The sequence below is a fragment of the Rhinatrema bivittatum genome, chromosome 11 (assembly GCF_901001135.1).
Source record: "Rhinatrema bivittatum chromosome 11, aRhiBiv1.1, whole genome shotgun sequence".
NCBI classification, from domain to species: domain Eukaryota; kingdom Metazoa; phylum Chordata; class Amphibia; order Gymnophiona; family Rhinatrematidae; genus Rhinatrema; species Rhinatrema bivittatum.
Genome location: NC_042625.1, coordinates 25,619,491 through 25,642,423, shown reverse-complemented (window position 1 = coordinate 25,642,423; position 22,933 = coordinate 25,619,491). Strand labels below are relative to the sequence as shown.

Sequence of the window (22,933 nt, the reverse complement as noted above, 5' to 3'; positions counted from 1 at the left end):
ATTTCATACCTCCAATTAGTAAATATCCAGTGCCTTGGAACCTCAACAGAATCCTAGTTCAGCTCATGAAACCTCCTTTTGAACCTCTTGGGTAGGTGAAGTTGAAGTTTCTCACCTAGAAAGTGTTGTTACTTGTGGTCATCACTTCGGCACAAAGAGTAAACATATTCACTATACCTTCATTTTTTTTCCTAATAAGGTGGTTCTACAAACTCTTCTAAAAATTGGTATCTATATTCCACATTAATCGAACTATTATGCTACCAACATTTTTTCCAAGATCGTATGGCACAAAGAAGGCTGTTCATTTCTTGGACCATAAGAGAACTGTTGTCTGTTATTTGAAAAGGACTCAACCTCATTTTCAAGTATGCATGTCCTTTGATTCCAATAGATTGGAAAGGGCAGTTGCTGTATGAACTTCAAGTAATTGGCTTGTGGACTATATAGCGCACTGTCTCATGCTGGCTGGCTTACAGATTACAAACTTGGTCAAGGCTCAACAAATGAGCTATGGCATCTTCAGTGGCTCATCTCAGGGCAACTTCTGTTGAAGACATTTGCAAAGCTCCTACTTGGTTCATACCTTCATGTCCCAAGAAGTCAGTAACTTTGGACAAGCAGCTCTGTGCAGCCTGATCAATATTCCACACTCCACTTGATTGGGCTGGTTGTCTAAGTAATTGCTCCACTGTGCAACCTTCAACTTGGGACTCCCTACATGTATTGGCTAATTTCTTGCCTGCTTGTCAAAGGAGAAAGCATTTGCTTACGTGTAAACAGGATTGTCAGTAGATAGCATGAATTGGCCATACTTAATACCTGCCTGCCTTCCTGGAGAGTTGACTACTTACTAAAGCTTAGGCTCTGGAAAAGACTGAGAAGCTCACAAGGCAGTGTGTGCACAGGAATTCTAACACATGCTCACCCAAAGTCTTTTCTGGGTTTGTGTCGGCACCATTTGACATCACCCACAGATTTTGGCTAATTCATCCTGCTGTCTATGGAGAACTCTGTTTATGGGTAAGCAGACATTTTACTTTCTTGTGATTCTTAATCTACTTTATCTTTGTGTAAGGATGTTTTTCATCAGAGTTGTCAACCAGCACCACAGATGTATACATGGTAAAAGTTAGGAGCTCTTGTTTGATGATTTTTTTTCCACTGATATAAAGAGTTTCTCCTTCGAATCTGTGATCAATAAGAAGAAAAAGCACATATATGCTGCTTAGACTAAAGAATGAACAAATGTTTTACTCTTAGCTTCCTTACGATTTGCATTAGTAATTTTTGGTCTTTTTTTTTCTGTAACTTGGTGATAGGTCTATTAAAATATCCTGTGCTACTTTGTACCATTTCACTGTAATAAGAGTAGGAGGCAGATTAAAAGCTAGTCATAGCTTCAGCATGCCTGAGGGATGTGCCCTGGGAAAGGCTATCTCAAATACCTATTTCTCTTTCTCCAGCATGCAGTTCTTCCCCATACCGTAAAGCCATGTCAGACACTATCTATCTGAATTAGACCCTAGCAATTTTGGTCTTTTGAAATACAAATGAAAATAAAGTGATGTTTTGGAATGTTATAATAAATTCTCTTTTGGATACTGGATATCTGAAATTCTTTCAGTAGAGTAGCCTGTCGCCCAATCATCACTGTCTTACATGCCATAACTTGGCTGGATATTAGGGGGTGCCATTGTAAAACTCAAGAGTTGCCATCTTTCTGCTGCTGTTTCTTTGTTCAAGACAGGATTGAAATCCAGAGAGTACCCAGGATTGTCTTCAGAACAAGAAATAGAAACTAACCATTGCAATTTTTTCTTATAGTTTTTTTTTTTTTTAGGTATTCCTAACATTTTATTAATAAGCTCTATCACCTTATCTGATGATTTTTCAATCTGTAGGTGAAACCACAATGAAAAAATAAAGTTCTACAAACAGAGAGTGCTTGTTAAATAAAATTGCATGTTTATCTTTTTAACAGCAGCCAGCTGTGGGTTTTTTTGTTTGTTTTTGTTTCAGAGATGTTTCCAAAGAGCACAGACAATCCTCTTTGGAGGAGGAAACCATTTGGTTATTAATTCGGTCCTTAACGCTAAGGTTGGTGAGCGGACTGACAAATCTTAGCCATACCATTGAGCCAAAGAATTCAGAAAAAAACACGGAGAATGGTGTATCCTCCCGGACCGATACCATCCGTTCTCTGCTTCAGCAGCTGGAAGTTGCAGTGGAATCAGGAAAGAAGTTTATTGATAGAAAGATTCAGGTACTTGGAATTAGGGAGAGGGAGCGGGTGCACGTTGCTGAAATTCTTAGTGTTTGTTCATAGTTTTCCAGCAAGGTAATATTATAATAGAAGGTATCTCAAAACGGCACCACTAGTGCTGCAGTAACAATCAAATCTCAAAACGGCACCACTAGTGCTGCAGTAACAATCAAAAAATGGTGCCCTACAATTTTTCACAGTATTTATTAAATATCAAATTTAAATGCAAAAGGCACATAGCTTATTTATTTATTTATTTATTGAGTTTTATATACCGTCGTTCGGTTTCGCCATCACAACGGTTTACAAAGTTTCGATGTTTAACAGAGTTTCCAAAAGGTTCTTGTGATTGTTAACATAGATATTGTCGGTTTTATAAATGTAGTTCGTATGTCAAGCTATACAGGTTTCGGTTATGTGTTATATTACTTTCTTGCATTGGTTCCACAGAACCCTCAACCAGGGCAAGTTATATTAACATACAAAACAGACAAGCATGTGCAGAAACATATAAATGATGTTAAAATCTACCCACAGTCCCAACTAGGACCCTAGTTTCGTCGACAATACGCCAGCTTCCTCAAGGGACTGTACCTATCCAATTATTACTGCACACTGCCCAGTCTCAGATAGCGAAATCAGTATCCTCAACATGTATTGATTTTCAATATGATCGCCAATAACAATTTGCATACAATATTGAAAAATATATTAGTTTATATCTGTATTAATTCCAGGTGATGTGTCCAAACATCATATAGGATGAAGAATTTGAAAATCTGTAAATAAAAAATATGCAACACATACAGATTTTCACACAGCTCCGATTGGGGCCTGGGAATGAATGAAGAGCATATTGTCAGTTTTGTGCTCAGTGACGACTCTGTTACTTTGACCTCCCCCCACCAAAAAAAAAAAAATGTAGATCCTGATGTAAGAATTAAATTCCTCCAAAACAGAGAAACTAGCAGCAATCTGGGAGACATAGTCTAGAGATAGTGTTTTGATTAAACACAGTGTAGAGATAGGGCCGGATTTTAAAAGCCCTGCGCGCGTAAATCCAGCCGGATTTACGCGCGCAGGGCACTCGTAAATCCAGCCGGATTTACGCGCGCAGGGCACTCGTGTGCCGGCGCGCCTGTTTTGCATAGGCCGCTGGCGCGCACAAGTCCCAGGGCTTCGTAAAAGGGGCGAGAGGGGGCATGTCCAGGGGCGTGTCCGGGGGTCAGGGGGCAGTTTGGGGCGGGACCAGGAGCGTGGCGCCAGCCTGGGGGCGTGGTCGAGGCCTCTGGACCAGCCCCCGGGGCGGGTGATGGCGCGCCAGCAGCCCGCTGGCATGCGCAGATTTACGCCTGCTTTTGGCAGGCGTAAATCTGCCAACAAAGGTAGGGAGGGTTTAGATAGGGCCGGGGGGTGGGTTAGGTAGGGGAAGGGAGGGGAAGGTGAGGGGAGGCGGAAGGAAAGTTCCCTCCGAGGCCGCTCCGATTTCAGAGCGGCCTTGGAGGGAACAGGCAGCGCGCCGGGCTCGGCGCGCGCAGGTTGCACAAATGTGCACCCTTTTGCGCGCACCAACCCCAGATTTTATAAGATATGCACGGCTACGCACGTATCTTATAAAATCCAGTGTACTTTTGTTTGCGCCTGGTGCACGAACAAAAGTATGCGCGCACGTAAATTTATAAAATCTACCCCATAGTGTTTTGATTAAACATAGTGTAGAGATAGTGTTTTGATTAAACATAGTTTGTAAAAGCAGTATACAAACATTTTTAAATAATAAAAAAAAATAAGAGACCTCGCAACCCAGCAGGTGAACCTTGTATCGGTCTCGCCATATTTCCTTGACTGCCTGGAGGGAGGTCATGCAAAAACACAGCACTGAACAAGCCCAAGATATCTGCTTATAATAAAATGTGCTAGTTAGTGGTTACCTTATTGCTTCTTTTCTAGTATCCTTTCCTTGGACCTCCTCCTACAAGGCTGGCTGGCTTCCTTAGTAGTGGCAGTTGTCAGTGCCAGACTAGCTCATTTCATCTGATCAATGATATTTATGAACTGGATGCTCATGGGTTAGGTAAGTATGCCAGGTTTTCCTTTTATGCTGTTATGATCTTTTGAATTGTTTTCTTGGGTATTTAATTTTGTTTCTAATTGTGCTTTCTATGATAGGGTGGGGTATTTTTATTTTTTTTTTACATATGCATGCATGTGTTTTGATATATTTTTTATATCTGTTATAGAAGACCCAGTTTTCACATTTATGATCAGGAAAATCAAGTTATTTGACCTTTTAAAAACACCTAAGAACGCCAGCTGATGCTGCACATTTTTCCAGCTAACTGAGAAAGTCAGAAGGAGGAGTGTGTGTATATAAGTGCCAGCAGACGTAGCTCATCCCTGGGGAAAAAAAGCTAGTTTACCAAGTATGTAAAACCGGGCAGGCTGTATTCCAGACCTGTTATCTTTTTTTTCTCTAGAAGGGTGGGAACTAGAAAGCATAGTGCATGAGTGTTTCAGGTTACTGGGCTCCCAGAGAAGGTCAGAGGCCCATATTCAGAAAAAGCTGAGCATCAAACTTAGAAACCTAACTGTAGATCCCTAAAACTGAGGTTCCCGCTTACTCACTCACCTAAGTTAAGGGCCTCATGCTGGAAATCGGCACTGAGCACCTAACTTTTTTTTTCCCATGCCTACTTTTTAGGCACCTAAGTGTAGGAGCTCGGATAGTAAAAAAAAAAAAAAAAATGTTCAGTTTGCCAGATTTAGGTCCCTAACTCCTTAAGTTAGGAACCTAGATCTTTTGAATATCGGCTTCTTTGTTAGATCTTGATGTTGATTTGTTTGTTTTTTGAATTTTATGATTTCATGTGTTTTTATGCACCGTGCTGAGCTTTGTGGATCCATGGGTTATACATTTTTAAAAAAAAAATATATATAAGGCACAGGACTGCAAAGCCTGCTAAATGAAGCCTTGAGCCCCATTGTCTCCAGCTCTGCAGATCGTGGGCAAGTAACTGCATTTCTTTCCCCAGCAGTTTCTGCTTCACCTGCTCCATGATATGAATTTGCACTATTCCACTGTGGCACTTTGGCCTGAAAGCTCTTTAAAAGGTGTAGCTCGTAAACACATCTGAAGGTGCAGGGTCATGTTGCTGACCTTTTCAGAAGTCATCCTTTTGATTCTGTAAAAGAGCCAAGATAGGGTTCAGTTCTCTGAAACTGATACTGCCCCACACTCTGTGGGCAAAATTATGCCAATGTGTCTAGCAGTGTTAAAATATGTGAACACTTTGTTATTTTTTTTTACACTTCAGAAGAAACAATAGAAGTCCAAGAAAGGATACAGAACAGTTTGAAATCTTCATTAGACCAATTAAAAGGTAAGGGCACTCAATATTATTTATATATTTTGGGAACATTTTCAAAGTGCATGTCGTGGTGTGTATTTGATTTTCAGGATCATTTTTCCTCTTTCCAGAACTGTTCAATAAATCTAAAGGTGACTTAATTGACGTTCGGGATGGCCATGTTAAGACGCATTCCAGAGTTTTAGAGAACTTGGTCTTTTTTGTCGAGGTAAGCAGATGATTTTTTTTTTTCTCTTTGCCCTGAAAGAGGGGTGGGAGGCTGTACATTGAATCTTGTGCCTTAGAAAGCTGAAGGTTCAGGGTTAGAGCTCACAGTTTGCTTTAGGGTTGGATACAATTTGGAATTTGCAAGCAAATATACAAAAAAAGGTATCACAGTGAGAAAATCAAATGCGAGAACTGTATTATTTTCATGTACATTGTAACTTTCTTTCTTCTGGTTATTGGTTTTTTTCCCCTGGTTATACTGTAAACCAGTACGATAAGACTTTGTCTTGAGCATCGGTATATTAAAATAATTTAAATAAATAAATAAATTTTATCACGCCTTATCAAGATTCAGATTTTAAATATTTCTAGTACTTTTTTTTTTATCATCAATCGCACGGCACGTAAATGGTAACAATTATTATGTCAGAATATATTTATCATACACAATATAATTTAGAAAAAAATCTTCTAGATAACTTTGATAATATAATACAATAGGTAAACCATTAAAAATATGCATATATCAATCCTATGACCATATTTCTCACTCCATACAATACTACCTTATTCATACTGTACGTATACACAATAAAAACACTCCCTGTGCAACAACACTCCCTCTGTTGCAGACGCAGAACTCCACAAAGCTTCTTCAACGTTCCACTGTTCAGTTTTCTTGGAACACTTGCATATATCTCAACTGTCCCACCACTTTGATATCTTCCACTAGTCTCTCTTCATATGGATACTAGTACAAGAGTCCCTCATTTCATTCTAAATGGGCTTCTTCAGGGGGAATTGATCACTTAATCTTATAACGATATAATATCTTATTAATTATACTATCATCTCCACATGTAAAATACACCCATAAGGAACCACTATCCACATGAATATTTACCATAAAATCAATGAGCACTTCATATTTTTTTGTATTTGACAATTTTTATTAGATATAACAGAAAAAACATTGACAGCATGAATATGTGCATACAGATCTCTGTATTTCCAAACAGAACTCCCCAACCCACCCCCCTTCAATTCAATAACAAATCAACACATACCTGAAGATAAAGAAGAATGTAGCATACGATACGAAACAGGCATCGTCACACGCTCAAAATTAAATGCCAAACTACGCAAAAAGTACCATTGAAAAAGAAGTTCATCTATATGGGAAGACAAATAAGAGGATTGAATACCTTATTAGGCAGGCCTTGGGAATTAAACCACGATACAAAAGGACTCCATATCGCCTTACAAGATAAGCGATTGTGGCGCAAAGCAGTTAGGTAAGCCAATCAACAGTGGTTCTGTAAGCGATGGATTACCATCCAGACAGAGGGTACATCTGCTTGTTTCCAATATTTAGCTAATTTACAACATGCTGCAGTAAATACCTAATGGCAGAGATGTTGAGAACATTTATCCAGACTGGAAACTAGAACGTTAAGCAGAATATATTGAGGATCATTAATGCCCCCCACTCCCATGAAAAGCAATATCCAATCCATGATTTGCTTCCAAAAAAATACAACCACCCCACATTGCCACCATATATGGAAAAGGGTGCCAATATTGAGAGCATTGGCGTTTTTTATGCTTCTCGATCCTGGACCGTCACTACCAGTTCCGGGCCCTACCTTTCGGGTTAGCCACTGCACCCCGGACGTTCACCAAGATCATAGTGGTGGTGGCAGCAACACTGAGGAAGGAAACCGCATGCACGCTTATCTAGACGATTGGCTGATCAGAGCGAAATTCCCAGAGGAAAGCCACCAGGCAACCAACAGCGTCAAAACTCTACTGGAGAGCCTCGGGTGGGTGGTCAACACAAACAAGAGATGCCTGCAGCACTCCCAATCTCCAGAATACTTGGGAGTCCTGTTCGACACCAAACAAGACAAGGTCATCCTGACACCGACAAGGAGATCAAAACTGATGACACAGTTACGAATCCTGTTGAGCGAACTTCGCCCCACAGCATGGGATTACCTACAAGTTCTCAGCCTCATGGCATCCACACTGGAAGTAGTGCCATGGGCATGAGCTCACATGAGACCCCTACAATGCTCACTACTATTGTGATGGAATCCACTGTCCCAGAACTACACCGTACGGCTTCAGCTCCCAGACAGAGTTCGGGCCCAACTACAATGGTGGCTACAAGAAGCCCATCTGAGCCAGGGAACGAGACTATCCTCACCAACCTGGATCCTACTCACCATGGATGCCAGCCTTCAAGGATGGGGAGCACACTGCCAGGAGCTTCGTTCCATTGCCCGAGGGCAATGGAACGAAGAAGAGTCGGGATGGAATATCAATCGCCTAGAAGCCTGGGCAGTCAGACTAGCCTGCCTACAGTTCGGTAACAGGCTCCGAGACAAATCAGTCAGAGTAATGTAGGACAACGCCACAACAGTGGCCTACATCAACCTTCAGGGAGGAATCAGAAGCCAACAGGTGTCTCTGGAAATAGACCTAATGTCATGGGCGGAAGTGAATCTTCAAGAGATCTCGGCCGTCCACATTGCCGGGAAAGACAACGTCGCTGCGGACTACCTCAGCAGAGAAAGTCTAGATCCAGGAGAATGGAGGCTGTCGATCACAGCATTCCAATTGATAGTAAATCGTTGGGGAACACCGACCATGGACTTCCTGGCAAACCGGTCCAACGCCCAAGTACCCAGTTTCTTCAGCCACAGATGGGAACCCCAGTCCCAGGGAATCAATACCCTGGTACTGTCCTGGCCACAGGAGACTCTGTTATAAGCCTTCCCGCCGTGGCCCCTACTGGGCGCAATCATCCACAAGATAGAACACCACAGGGGACCAGTACTTCTAGTGGCCCCGGACTGGCCAAGAAGACCGTGGTTCGCAGACATGCGAAGACTGCTGACAGGGAGCCCCCTGCCGCTACCTCCACACAGAGACCTGCTCCAACAGGGACCGATCCTCCACGAGGATCCAGCTCGATTCTCTTTTACAGTCTGGCCATTGAGAGGACTCGCCTAAGAAAGAGCGGATACTCTGGGGCAGTAATTGACACCCTACTCCGAGCACGCAAGTTCTCCACATCCCTAACATACATAAGGATTTGGAGAGTATTCGAAGCCTGATGCGAGGACCACGACATCATACCACGTGCAGTCAAAATTCCTGCAATTTTGGAATTCCTGCAGAACAGCCTACAGAAGGGATTGTCTCTCAACTCCATCAAGGTACAGGTGGCTGCATTGTCATGCTACGGAACCAAGAGTGAGAGCAGCAGCATAGCCTCTCACCCGGATGTCTCCTGCTTTCTGAAAGGAATCAAGCACATCCGACTACCCCTAAAGTGGCCAGTGCCTCTTTGGAACCTCAACCTAGTCCTAGATTTCCTAGTAGGAACCTCCTTCAGACCTCTCCGCAGCCTGTCTCTCCGACTATTAACATTGAAGACAGCCTTCCTGCTGGCAGTCTGTTCGGCCCGTCGTATATCTGAGCTACAAGCACTGTCCTGCCGAGAGCCGTTCCTCAGACTCACTCCGGGAACCATCCAGTTACGCACAGTTCCGTCATTCCTCCCCAAAGTGGTGTCTCACTTCCATCTCAACCAAACCATCTCGCTACCGTCGCCAGATGAGCATAAGAATTCGGAAGAGGCTCACAGTCTACGCCATCTCAACATCGGCAGACTCCTAGTCCGATACCTGGAAAGGTCTGAATCTGTACGAAAGACGGACCATCTATTCATCCTTCACAGAGGGAAGAAGGAAGGGGAAGCGGTCTCGCGAACAGCCATAGCCCGTTGATCAAAGAAGTCATCAAGGCAGCCCACGTAGAAGCAGGCAAGCCACTGCCTTTACAAGTCAAAGCCCATTCTACTAGAGCCCAGGCAGTGTCCTGGGCGGAAACCAAGATGCTGTCACCCGACGAGATCTGCAGGGCGGTGACATGGTGCTCCATTCACCTTCTCCATGTTTTACCGCCTGGATGTTCAGGCTCGGGAGGACACAGCATTTGCAAGGGCAGTACTAAGTGGGTCACGGGCAGCCTCCCACCCGGTTCGGGAGTAGCTTTTATATATCCCATTGTTCCTGAGTCCATCTGCTACACGCTAGGAAATGGAGAAATTACTTACCTGATAATTTCGTTTTCCTTAGTGTAGACAGATGGACTCAGCATCCCACCCACGGCTGCCGTTACTCATGGAATTCTCGGGGGACATCCCCGGGAGCGAGTGATTCACGGGTAAGCCATGCTTTCCTTCATCTAGGACACCCATCCTATCGGGTGTCAACGTTTCTCGGTTGAGGGCTCTGGCGGTCTCCAGCTATAGCCAATTCAACCAGTTCAAATTAATTAAGTTAATCAACTTATCCAAGTTATAAAGTTAATCAAGTTATTCAAATTATTCAGTCATACATATATCTACAATGCTTTTCGAGGCGAATACTGAAGAGCTGCACTTCCTGCAGGGGTATATGTACTAGGGCTGACGTCAGATTGAAATCTGATCCGTCTCCAACTGCTATCAGGAGTACACTATACCCATTGGTCCTGAGTCCATCTGTCTACACTAAGGAAAACGAAATTATCAGGTGGTCGGCAGGAAGACCTTAGCTGCCATGGTAGGGCGGATAAGGACATCTTACCTACTAAAGCTTGTTCAAGCATAACCCACTGTTTCACAGACCTCTTCTTATGCATATCTACCAATGCTCTGAGCTGGGACGTAGCAAAATACCATATCAGATTGGGGACTCCTAAACTGCCCCGCAATTTGGTTTGAAATAGAGTGAACGGGGCAACTCTCGGTGGGCGACTCCACCAAATTAAATCAAAAATCTTTTTTTTCCAAGAGCATAGGATAGCGGTAGTGGCAAAAATAGGGAGAGTCGTGAACAAATAGAGGAAGCAGGGAAGGTTATTCATTTTGATGATAGCTATTTGACCCAGCCAAGAAAAACTATCCCTATGCCACTTCTCCAGATCCTTGTCTATGACCTTCAGCAGTGGAGTATAATTCAAGGTAAATAAATCTGTTACACAAGGACCTATACGAACCCCCATGTATTTAAGTGAATGAGTGGCCCATTTAAAGGTAAACTGCTGCTTAATATGGTTAACCTCAGACTCTGCTAAATTAATATTCACAATTTAAGATTTATCAAAGTTGACCTTGAAACCTAAAACCCCGCTGAAATGACCCAATTCAGCTACAACAGGACATCATGAGCAAATAGGGATAACTTAAAAATGTAAATTCCCCAATCTAACCCCCATAATCTAAGAGGACAAGCGTTCTCTGGTAGTTAAAGGTTCCAGAAATAAGGCAAACAGCAATGGAGACAAGGGACAGCCCTGCCTCGTGCCTCTCCCTATCCCAAAGCTATCTCCATAACCCCCATTTATCTTGACTCTAGCTCTTAGTAATTCATATAACCTCTATCTATTGAAGAAAAAAGGCCCAAAGTGCATTTTTCACAGTGTTTTAAAAAAAAGGACCATTGCATTAAGTCAAATGATTTTTCAGCATCAGTGGACAGTAATGGACAGTAATACAGCTGGAATGTTTTGCGGATATTATCTGCAGCCATACGATTAGGTATAAAACTCACATGGTCAGTGTGAATCAGTGAAGGCATGATCTTGTTCAGCCTTTCAGCAAGAACCCTAGCCAGTATCTTCAGGTCTAAGTTTATCAATGAAATCGATCTATTTGTCCCACATGGGGAGCGATCTCTGCACAGTTTCACAATGACTGAGATCCCAGCCGCATTGGAGTTCATGGAAAAGGAGCCCCCCTCCCTGATATAATTAAACATATCCGTTAAAGGGGCTTCTAAAATATGGGAGTACCGCTTGTAATAGCCGCTAGAGAACCTATCCAAACCCAGAGATTTATCGGATTTTAATATTTTAATAGCCTGTAAAATTTCAGGGGTACTGACGGGGCTATCAAGGTATTGTTGTTCTACAGTGAGAGAGCGAAGAGATATAAAATGAGGATAATTATCTATATTAAGATAATCGGTATCCCGTTCAGTTTTAATAGGCAGCAAAGGATAATCTTGCTCCGCAGTGTCAGCATTGCTGGAAGCAAGTATATAGGCTCAGATTTTCCATGCTATAGTTCTGGCGTTCATATAATCAACAGATTCTGGAACCCCTCAAATCCGCAGATTCCAATGCCGCGATTGTTCTCCAAGGACAAGCAGGATGGTAGTCCTCACACGGGTGACAACATCCGATGGAGCCCGGCACGCAAACTTTTGTCAAAGTACTAGCATGCCGCTAACTACACGTCCTCGTGGGGTCCCTCTTCAGGCTTCCTTTCCACGAAGCTACTGCCTCGCATTTGTGAGCTCGCACGTCTTTTCACAGTTTTTTCAAATGTTTGCGTTTTCTCTTCCCGCATTTTGTAGAGTCCCTCGTATTTTTGTAGGTTCCGCTCTCCATGACCTGGTAAGTCCTTCGATCATTTGCAGTCGATCGCAGACTGTTTCATCTCCCGGTGTCTGCCGACCATCGACCACTTGCCTTGTATTTTTCCAATGGCATCGACCGGCTTTTGCTGGTGCCCCCAGACTATGTCCATCAAAGACCTCCACAAAGTCTGTTCCCTTTGCCTGGGGGCATCCCAAAATGTCCATGGTTGTGACCTCTGTGCCCAGATGACCCCAAAGGGTCATCTGGCACGTCTCGATAAGATGGAGAAATTATTCGGCTCCGAAAGACCGGATCCATCGTCAGCTTCGGGGATATCTATCGTCAGCTTTGGGGATCTCCACCCCACTCGGAAAAGAGGTTCCAACTTCGACCCCATTGGGGTCACCCCCACAACCGTTCCCCAGGCCCAAGGCTGGAGCTGAGCACAGACCATGGTCTTTGTTGTCCTGTTCCCAGTCGGGTTCCTAGCCATCTCCCTTGGTCCCGGGAAAAGACCTTGATGATCATCGAGAATGGTTGAAGAAATATCGACATCATCATCTTCCTCTAAGCCAGACCATGGACAGGCATCGGCATCTCCTCCGGAGCTGGAGAGGCACGTGCGGTTGACGGTCAGCCGGGCCCTGCAGGGCCTCGAGCCTCCAAATCCACTGGAATCGTCACTACCGCAGGAGCCAACTCCACTGGTGCTTGCGCATTATTGGAACGGCTCAATATGCTGCTCGGCATTCTACCGATGCAGCTGGCACAAATGCCCCACACCCCTTTGCGGCCGAAGGGAGCACCACCGCCACCGGCCCCCATACTGATGAGCAACTCCTCAGAGGAGGAAGGGCCATCGGGTTCGATGACATCTCAGGGACGTATGGCGCTCCACCACCACCTCCCAGCTCCCCCAGGGCCATTGGGATAGATTCCTTCGGTGCCATTGAACCCATCTGTGCTTCTATGGCCTCGAGGCCCATCAATGCCTCTGGCTCCTTCTTCGAGGCCTACACCTCAACCACCGTTGGGTCTTTGACACACACCCACATCCCCGAAAGGATGCAGTGAGGGGGAGGTCCCTTATGGCCCCTGGGAAGGGGGGGGCATCCATGTCCTCCACTGAGGAATCGGAGGATCTGCCTTCGGAGCCCTCTCCACCGGAGGAGCAGCGAAAATCTCCCCGGAAGATCTCTCCTTCACGGGATTCGTAAATGCATGGCAGAATCGGTGCCTTTCCAGCTTTTAACAGAGCAAGACACAAAGCACAGGATGCTTGAGATTCTGCAATTCATGGATGCCCCGAAGGAGGTAGTTCGGTGCCAATCCATGACATCTTCAAGGAGCTGGTAGCCCGCCTTTGGGAGCACCCCCATCTTGGTCCCACCGGTGAACCGGAAGATGGACACAGTTTACCTAGTCCAGCCTACCACCAGATTTGAGCGCTGTTGGCTCCCCTAGTAATCAGTGGTGGTAGCATCAGCCTTGAAGAAGGCAAAGAGGATCCGCAACCATGCCTTGGCTCCCCCAGGACGGGGAGCATAGGGCTCACAATGCCCTTGTATGCTGGGTGTTTCAGGGCGCAATGTTAACTGCCTGAATTGCTTGCTACCAATTGTACATGGGGCAGTACACCAGTAACCTGTGGAAACAGGCCCTTGAATTTAATGAACACCTACCACAGCAATTCCAGGAGGATTTCCAAAAAATTGTCCAGCAGGGCCTGGAGTGCGATAAGCATGAAGTTCGCTCTGCTTTTGACGTCTTCAAGACAGCCATGAGAACCGCCGTGGTGGGCATCGGGGATCGGCGGATGGCTTGGCTACGTGCCTATGCCCTGAAATCCAGGACCGCCTGACTGACTTGCCGTGCATGGGGGAAAATCTGTTTGGAGACAGAATCAAGGAGGCGGTAGCACAACTGAGGGACTATCAAGAGACCCTTCAGCAACTGTCAGCTAGTACCTCTGACACCCAACCACCCAAGAGACCCCCTCGGCAGTATCTGAAGAGGCCTTTTTACCGGCCACGCATATACTATCCGCCGGCTTCAAGGGCCAGACCTCAACAACCTCCTTTCAGAGTGAGGCCCAGGCAGCCTTGGGCACCCCGAGCAGCTACAGTTGCACCGCAGAACCCCTCCATTTGGTTTTGACTGGTGGCCAGGGAGCATGAGCCAGCCCTCACCACAGGACGTCAAATCCCAGTCGGAGGTTGGCTCCCGCTGTTTGCAGACCGATGGACCTCCATAACATCAGACCTCTGGGTCCTGTCCATCGTGCGTCAGGGCTACAGGTTGCACTTCCAGTGAGTTCCACCCCTTTCACCTCTGTGTCCCCGGTGGAGGCCAACAGGGAACTTACAAATGCTTTAGGTAGAGCTCTCTGCCCTCGTACTGGCTTGGGTGGTTGAATCCGTTCCACCCAGTCAGCACAGCGAGGGATTCTACTCCAGGTATTTTCTAATCCCCAAGAAGACAGGGGGACTCCAGCCCATTTTGGACCTGAGGGCCTTGAACCGTTTCTTGGTAAAGGAGAAGTTCAGAATGGTCTCACTGGGCATTTTAATTGGCCTTCTCAAAGCAGGAGAGTGGCTCTGCTCCCTAGATCTAAAAGACGCATATGCCCATATCCCCATCTTTCAGGCGGATTGGCGATACCTTCAATTCCTGGTCGACAGGAGTCGCTACCAGTATCGCGTTCTGCCCTTTGGCCTGGCATCTGCGCCCTGTATCTTTACCAAGTGTCTAGCGGTTGTTGGTGCATATCTTTGGAGACAGGGGATTCATGTCTTCCTGTACCTGGACGATTGGCTTATCAAGAACACTTCAGGACAGGGAGCACAGAGTGCTCTGTGCACCTTGATCCAAATTTTGGAAGCCCTGGGATTTCTGATCAACTATCCAAAATCTCATCGCCAACTGTCCTTGCAACTGGACTTTCACTGGGGCTCGACTAGACGCTACCTAGGCAAAGGCTTTCCTGCTTCGGGACAGGGCGGAGATCCTCACGGCCCCTGCTCGAGCGGTCTCTGCTTGTTCTCATGCCTCGGCACACCAGCTCCTCAGGTTGCTGGGCCACACGGCAGTGATAATGCTTGTCATCACCTTTGTGTGACTGCACATGCGCAGTGGATGCTACGTTTTCAATGGTGCCAGGCTTCTCAAGACCTGCATGCGTGTGTTCTAATCACCACACTGCTACGTCAATCCCTTCAGTGGTGGGTGACTCCCTACAATCTGGAAAGGGGAATCCCCTTCTGGAGCCCACAACCCCAGGCTACCCTCACCACAGATGCGCCTCAGATGGGGTGGGGAGCACATCTGGCAGGTCTGCACAAGCATCACAGTCTCAAATCAACTTCCTGGAGCTGCGAGAAATTCGGTATGCACGCCAGGCATTCCAAGAGCAGCTCCTGAACAAGGTAGTTCCTGTTCAGACCGGCAATCAGGTAGCTATGTGGTACCTGAACAAACAGAGGGGAACAGGGTGCTTCACCCTATGTCAGGAGGCAGTCCACATTTGGTCATGGGCATTCAACAGCTGCATCTTCCTCAGGGCAGTGTATCTCCCAGGGGTGGACAACACCCTGGCGGACTCCTTGAGACGTGCCTTTCGATCTCACAAGTGGTCCCTCAGTCAAAAGCTGGTGGACGGGATCTTTCACTTGTGGGGGACCCCGGACATAGATCTCTTTGCCTCCCTGGAAAACAGGAAAGTGGACCGCTTCTGCTCCCTAGGCCAGAGGAGTAGCGGATTGCTGGCAGATGCATTCTCGATTCACTGGGGCACCAGGCTACTGTACCCTTACCCTCCCCTTCCTCTCATCTTAAAAATACTCCAGAAGTTTCAGCAGGATCAGACCTCCATGTTCCTAATTTCCCCCTTTTGGCCCAATCAGATCTGGTTTCTGACCCTATGGGATCTGGTTTCGTGCCCCCCAATCCAGTTGGGGACGGCTCCAGATCTAATCAGCCAGAACCGGGGCAGGTGAAGTCACCCCAACCTATAAGCCCTGGTCCTCACAGCTTGGATGTTGACCAGGTGACTGTCCTGACCCTTGGCCTTTTGGAAGGGGTGTGTTGCAAGTTATTCTGGAGTCCAGAAAACCTTCTACCAGAAAATCTTACATTATGAAGTGGAAGAAGTTTTCCACTTCTTAGACTTTCCCTCTCCGAATTTGGACTCCAAACTACATTGGTGAGGGTTCACCTCAGCGCCATAGGGGCTTACCACCAGGATACAGATGGTACTGTGATCTCCTCTCATCGGCTTGTGGGGCGGTTCATGAAGGAACCATTACGATCTTGCGACCTGAAGTACCTTTCCTGGAAGGTCGTCTTCTTGGTCTCAGTGACATCAGCTCGCAGAGTCAGCGGGCTGCAAGCCCTAGTGTCGTACCCACCATATAGACAATTTTGTCACGACAAAGTAGTCCTTCGAACACACCCGAAATTCCTTGCCAAGATGGTTTCAGAGTTCTATCTCAACCAGTCCATTGTGTTCCCTTCCTTTTTCCTAAAGCCTCACACTCACCAGGTGAACGGACTCTGCACACTCTAGATTTCAAGAGAGCGCTGGCCTTTTACTTAGAGCCGATGGCGCCTCACTGCCTCTCCTCTCAACTCTTCATCTTCTTCGACAAGAACAGGCTAGGGGTTGCTGTCTCCAAGCAGACTTTTATCCCATTGGCTTGAGGACTGCATTGCCTTCTGTTACGCATAGGCAGGCCCACAGCTTGAAGGTCACATCAAGGCTCACTCAGTATGAGCCATGTCAGTCTCTGTGTGCAGAACCCATTCACGAGATTTGCAGAGCAGCAACCTAGAGTTCCCTCTACACATTTGCCCCACATTATTGCCTGGACAAGGATGGCTGGCAGGACAGTCAATTCAGACAATCCATCCTCCATAATCTCTTCCAGCCCTGAAAGACCAACTCTCTCTCTCTGTGGGCCCTGTCCTTGGGTGCAGGCCTGCTCCTGTGGTTGTTGCAGCTCTAGATGTTGTGCATGTTGGCACCTGTTCTCTGCTGCACATGTTCAGAGCGGCCTGAAGCTACTTAATCACCGATGTGTGAGGACTGCCATCCTTCTTGTCCTTTGAGAAAGCAGAATTGCTCACCTGCAACAGGTGTTCTCCCATGACAGCAGGATGTTAGTCCTCACAAAATCCATCCATCACCCCACAGGGTTGATTTTCTCTCGGTTTGTTTTATTTTTTCACGAACTCTCTTATAAGATTGAAGAGGGACCCCATGTGAATGTGTGGTTAGCGGCAGGCTGGGCATGCTCAGTGTGCCAGTCAAAGTTTCCTGTGCCACTGCTGTTAATGGCATCAGTAGCATGGGATCTACTTAGTGTTTGGGTGTTTGCCAGGTACTTGTAGCCTGGATTGGCCATTGTTGGAAACAGGATGCTGGGCTTGATGGACCCTTGGTCTGATCCAGTATAGCAGTTTATGTTCTTATGTCGTCAACCATGTGTGAGGACTAACATCCTGCTGTCCTTGGAGAACACCTGTTACAAGTAAGCAACACTGCTATCTTCCAAGTCTTCTATTTTGTCGGCCGGAAGTGTGCATTCGGCCTGCATTATCTTCCATTGTGCAGTTAATATGTTGAGCACTTCACCCTGGCTCTCGACCCTGATGTCTAGCTCATCAACTCTGGCCCCAAGTGCAGCTAGATCTTCCCACATCTCTGAGATTGAAGCGAATAAATCAGTTTTATGTTGCTTCATATCTGATCTCAGTTCAGATATCTGATCTCAGTTCAGATATCAGATCTCATAGCTTATCTTGTGAAGATAAATCAGGTCCGGAGCCGATGGGGAGTATAATCGGGGAACTTTCGTGGTCTTTCCCACCGGAGTCATCCGCAGCCTTTGCAGCCTCCTCCCCAAAAATCTCTGAGGCATGTTTACTAAATGAAAATTGTTTACATCTGCCATTTTTCTTTTGACCGCCATCGAGGAGAATTCATTAATGAAATGAGGGTTGAGCAGTCCAAAAGGAAAATTAGTTCTTACCTGATAATTTTCGTTCCTGTAGTAACATGGATCAGTCCAGACACCTGGGTTTTGCCTCCCCTCCAGGAGATGGAGACAGAGAAGTTTTAAAAAAAACAACCCTGCCATATATACCAAGGTGCCACCCACAGTCCCTCAGTCTTACTCAATGTCAAAGCAGAATGGAGCAATAACCAAACTATGTACACCTAACTACCTTTCCCAATCTAATAAGGCTCAGTCCAACCCCCAACTGGGAACAGGACCCACTGAACCATGAGAACAAGCGATTAAGAGAATGCAGTACCAGTACCAAGAAAAAATTGCACGAGCAGAATCTCCGTTACTTTTGTGTACACAGCAGCGGGCGGGGCTCTGGACTGATCTGTGGTACTACAGGAACAAAAATTATCAGTTAAGAACTAATTGGTCCTTTCCCTGTATGTACCCGGATCAGTCCATTCACCTGGGATGTACCAGAGCTAACTTACCTAGGGTGGGAGCCGGAGAGGCCCGCTTGGAGCACTCCTTCTCCAAAGCCCCCGGAATCCGGAGCTCAAACATCCAATCTGTAATGCCACGCAAAAGTGTGTAAAGACTTCCAAGTAGCCGCCCTGCAAATCTCCTGTGGCGAAACTTGATGACATTCCACCCATGAAGCAACTTGTGACAGTGTACAGTGGGCACGAAGTCCCACCGGTACCGTCTTACCACGTAGTAAATGCTCAGAACCAATAGCTTCCTTCAGCCAACGAGCTGTCGTAGTTTTTGAGGCCATATTACTTCGTTTTGGACCACTCCACAAGACAAAGAGATGGTCTGACATACGGAAAGGATTTGTAACCTCCAGATATCGTAGCAGAGACCTGCGGACATCCAGTTCCGTAAATCTTTAGCAACAGGATCCAATCGGTCCAAATCTGAAAAGGAGGGAAGATCGATCGAATGATTCAAGTGAAAAGATGACACTACCTTTGGAAGAAAGGAAGGAACTGTCCGTAAGGAAACACCTGAATCCAAAAACCACAAGAAAGGTTCCCTGCATGACAGCGCCTGTAATTCTGACACACGACAAGCTGAAGAAATCACTACCAAGAACACTACTTTCAGCGTGAGATTCTTCAGCATCGTCTGCTTTATAGGCTCAAAAGGCAGAGCACATAAAGCTGAAAGGACCAAATTGAGGCTCCAGGAAGAACACGGGTGGCGAAGCGGCAGACGTAAGTGCTTTGCTCCTCGAAGAAAATGAGCAACATCTGGATGTAATGCCAACGCTGCCCCCTGGATCTTACCTCGAAGACATCCAAGCTCCGCAACCTGTACTTGAAGTGAACTGCAGGAGAGACCTTTAGAAAGTCCAGCTTGAAGAAAACACAGAATGTCTGATACTGACGGTCACAGAGGAGTTACCGCATGATCCATACACCAGGCCTCAAAAACTTTCCAGACTCTGACATAAGCCAGGGAAGTAGATGGCTTGCGCGACTACAACAACGTAGCCACCACCGCGTCAGAATAACCTTTGTTCTTTAACCGCTGCCTTTCAAAAGCCATGCCACTAGACAGAAGCAATCCGCCTCTTCCAAACAGACGGGGCCCTGATGAAGAAGAGCCGCGGACTCCTGAAACCATAGGGGCTCCGCGGTGGTCAGATTGAGCAGATCCGCAAACCAGGGACGTCTCGGCCACTCCAGAGCTACTAGGATCACCTCTGCTGGATGGATCTCTATACACCGGATCACTTTGCCTATCAAAGGCCAGGGAGGAAACACATACAGTAAGATGTTTGCTGGCCAGGGAAGACCCAGGGCATTGACGCCTTCGGTGCCTGTCTCTCTGCGACAACTGTAGAAGCGTGGAGCCTTGGCATTCTTGAATGTGGCCATCAGATCCATGCAAGGCGTGCCCCATGTGTTGCATATTAGTTGGAACGCCTCAGACAACTCCCATTCTCCGGGATCGAGATGGTGACAACTGAGGAAGTCTGCCTGCACATTGTCTACCCTGACAATGTGAGATGCCGCAATGCTGAAGAGGTGCTGTTCTGCCCAGGTCATTAACTGTTGTGCTTCCAGTGCCACCGGTTGACTCTTGGTTCCTTCTTGGCGATTGATATAGGCTACCATGGTTGCATTGTCGGATAAGACTCTGACCGACTTCCCCCGAAGGAATGGGAGGAAGGCTTGTAAGGCTAGGGCCACTGCCCTGGTCTCCATCGGTTGATTGACCACTGAGATTCTTCTGTGGACCACTGCCCCTGCACTGACTTCCCCAGACATACTGCTTCCCATCCGGAGAGACTGGCATCTGTGGTGACAACTGTCCAGTCGGGCATCACCAGGGGAACTCTGCACTCCAGATGTTCCAAGACGAGCCACCAGTCGAGACTGCATTTCACTGAGTCCATAAGAGGAAACAGCAGGTGAAACTGTTCTGAAACAGGATTCCAATGGGACAGCAATGCTGATTGTAATGGACGCATCTGGGCAAATGCCCAGGGGATCAACCCCAGGGTTGACGTCATGGTTCCCAGGACTTTCAAGTAATCTCTCACCAGGGGCAGATTGTGGGAAAATAGTGGCCCAGGGGATTTTTCTCCATACTGGCCCATGGGTACCCAATTACATATACAATATAATTTACATATATAATTTACATATATATGTACACACCCCTATATTTCGGCATGGTCCTCCCGTATCAACACAGTACTATTTGCCAAAACTCAAAGAATAACAACCCCACCTATGAAAAAGAATACCATAAATATTACACCAGAATCTAAAATATCAATACACCTCCTATCAGGAAAACAGAACAGGCCAAGCTACTACAGATCCCTACAGAGAAACCACATGCTAAAAGAATGCTTCATCTCAGTCTTTGCATGCAAAACACAAACTCTCACCAAATATAGAATAAAGCCACATAAAGTATAAATAGAAATGTGCAGACAAAAACTAAACTGTAAAACATATCACGCCAGACTCTATACAGTGCAACAATGGAAAAACAAAAATGTCACCATTCCTCATGAAACAATCAATAAAATCAAGATATATAAATCATGAATCATAATTATAAAATCATACTAATAAAATAATTTCAAAACAGCTGATGAATAGAATATCCAATAATTAAAGACTCAAGCAAATTTTGAAACCTTTACCAAACACCAATAAAATATTTCAAATAGACATCACATACTACCCAATAATTAAAATGGTAGTCAATCAAGAAAAATGAACTTAAAAAGCCACCTTTACTTACCCTCTCCAGCAGTTCTCCTACTCCTTTCCCTTGCAGGCCACACCAGAAGCAGCAGTAGCTGCTGAAGCTGTCTTCACGGTCCTCTTCCTTAGGGACCACAACCTGTCTCTTCTCTCTCTCTCTCTCACACCCACACCCACACCAGTCATACCCTCAAGACAAGTTTCTGTCTCTCACAACCAATCATCTCCCCAGCCAGTCTCTCTCCCTCTCTTTCACGCATACACATACCAGTCATCTCCCTGATCAGTCTCACACATACACACGTCACCTCTCTGGCCAGTCTCTCTCAATCACACAATGCTCTTGCTCCCTCTTACACATAGGATTTCAATCACACACATGGTCTTTCTATTTCACTTACACACAAGCTCTCAATCACACACATGTTGTATCTCACTTACAAATAGGCTCAATCACACACATGCCCTCTCTCACAGCCACAAGCCAGCCAAAAACATGCTCCATCTCTCTTGCACACACACATTGACACACACAAGCACCCTTCCTGACTCAATATACACCACACACATAAGGAAGCACCCTCCCTATCTCACATACACATTACACTCTCACAGAAGCACCTTGCTTTCAGACTTGCAGCATTTTTCACTTTTACTAAAAGTGAAAGTGATGATCCCAACCATTAAATAAGAAAACCACATTCCTATCAGAAGGCGAAATGACACCCTTCCTTCATGTTCTGTCCTCCCAAGGGACAGCCACCCACACCGTACAGCTTCTCTTGTTTTACGCTTTCAGGCAATAAAGCAAGTGTCTTTCTTCAAACTATCAGTCATATGATTATTCATGTGGGAGATATGGAACCGAAAGACATCCTTAGTCAACTTCCCTTTTAAATGGGAAGATTCCAGTCTTAGTCATTTAAAAATATACATTTTTTAAAGGCTTAGAAAAAAAATTGCAAAACCGTTTCAGATTGGAACTATTCTAGTCTTCATGCTTTAAATTATGCTTCCAAAAAAAAAAACCCAAACCCCACCTGGCATCAGTATCTTAAATTTGTGATTTTGCTGAGATGAACATTTTAAATATTTTAATTTTTTTTTGCTTTAGCATTTGTCTCTACCCACTTTGCTAAATTTTATTTTCCAGAAGAGGGATGCTTAAAATTCAGTAATTTCATCTTTCATCCAACTTTTCAAAAGTTGCGCTACCAGCACAAAAGTTGAAGTATATGTAATATCACATTTCTTTTTTTTTTTTTAAACTGGCAGATTCCTTTCTCATATACATCACACACAAACACACACAGAAGCACCATTCCTTTCTCACACACACACACACACACAAAAGCACTGTTCCTTTCTCACATACACACAGAAGCACCCTTCCGATCTAAGGCCCCCAGTTGAACAGCTGGTCTCCGGCGGCGG

General features: G+C 45.7%; 1 protein-coding gene across 2 annotated transcripts in view; it reads left to right on the top strand.

The window, feature by feature from the left end:
• Nucleotides 1–22,933, top strand: part of NAA25 (N(alpha)-acetyltransferase 25, NatB auxiliary subunit) — a 188,087-nt gene that overhangs the window by 125,676 nt on the left and 39,478 nt on the right. For both annotated transcript variants that reach the window (XM_029619559.1, XM_029619560.1), the window contains exons 18-21: nucleotides 2,023–2,266; nucleotides 4,217–4,340; nucleotides 5,581–5,646; nucleotides 5,745–5,842. In XM_029619559.1, coding sequence (XP_029475419.1) covers nucleotides 2,023–2,266; nucleotides 4,217–4,340; nucleotides 5,581–5,646; nucleotides 5,745–5,842 — 532 coding nt within the window. The remainder of the gene's footprint in view (nucleotides 1–2,022; nucleotides 2,267–4,216; nucleotides 4,341–5,580; nucleotides 5,647–5,744; nucleotides 5,843–22,933) is intronic.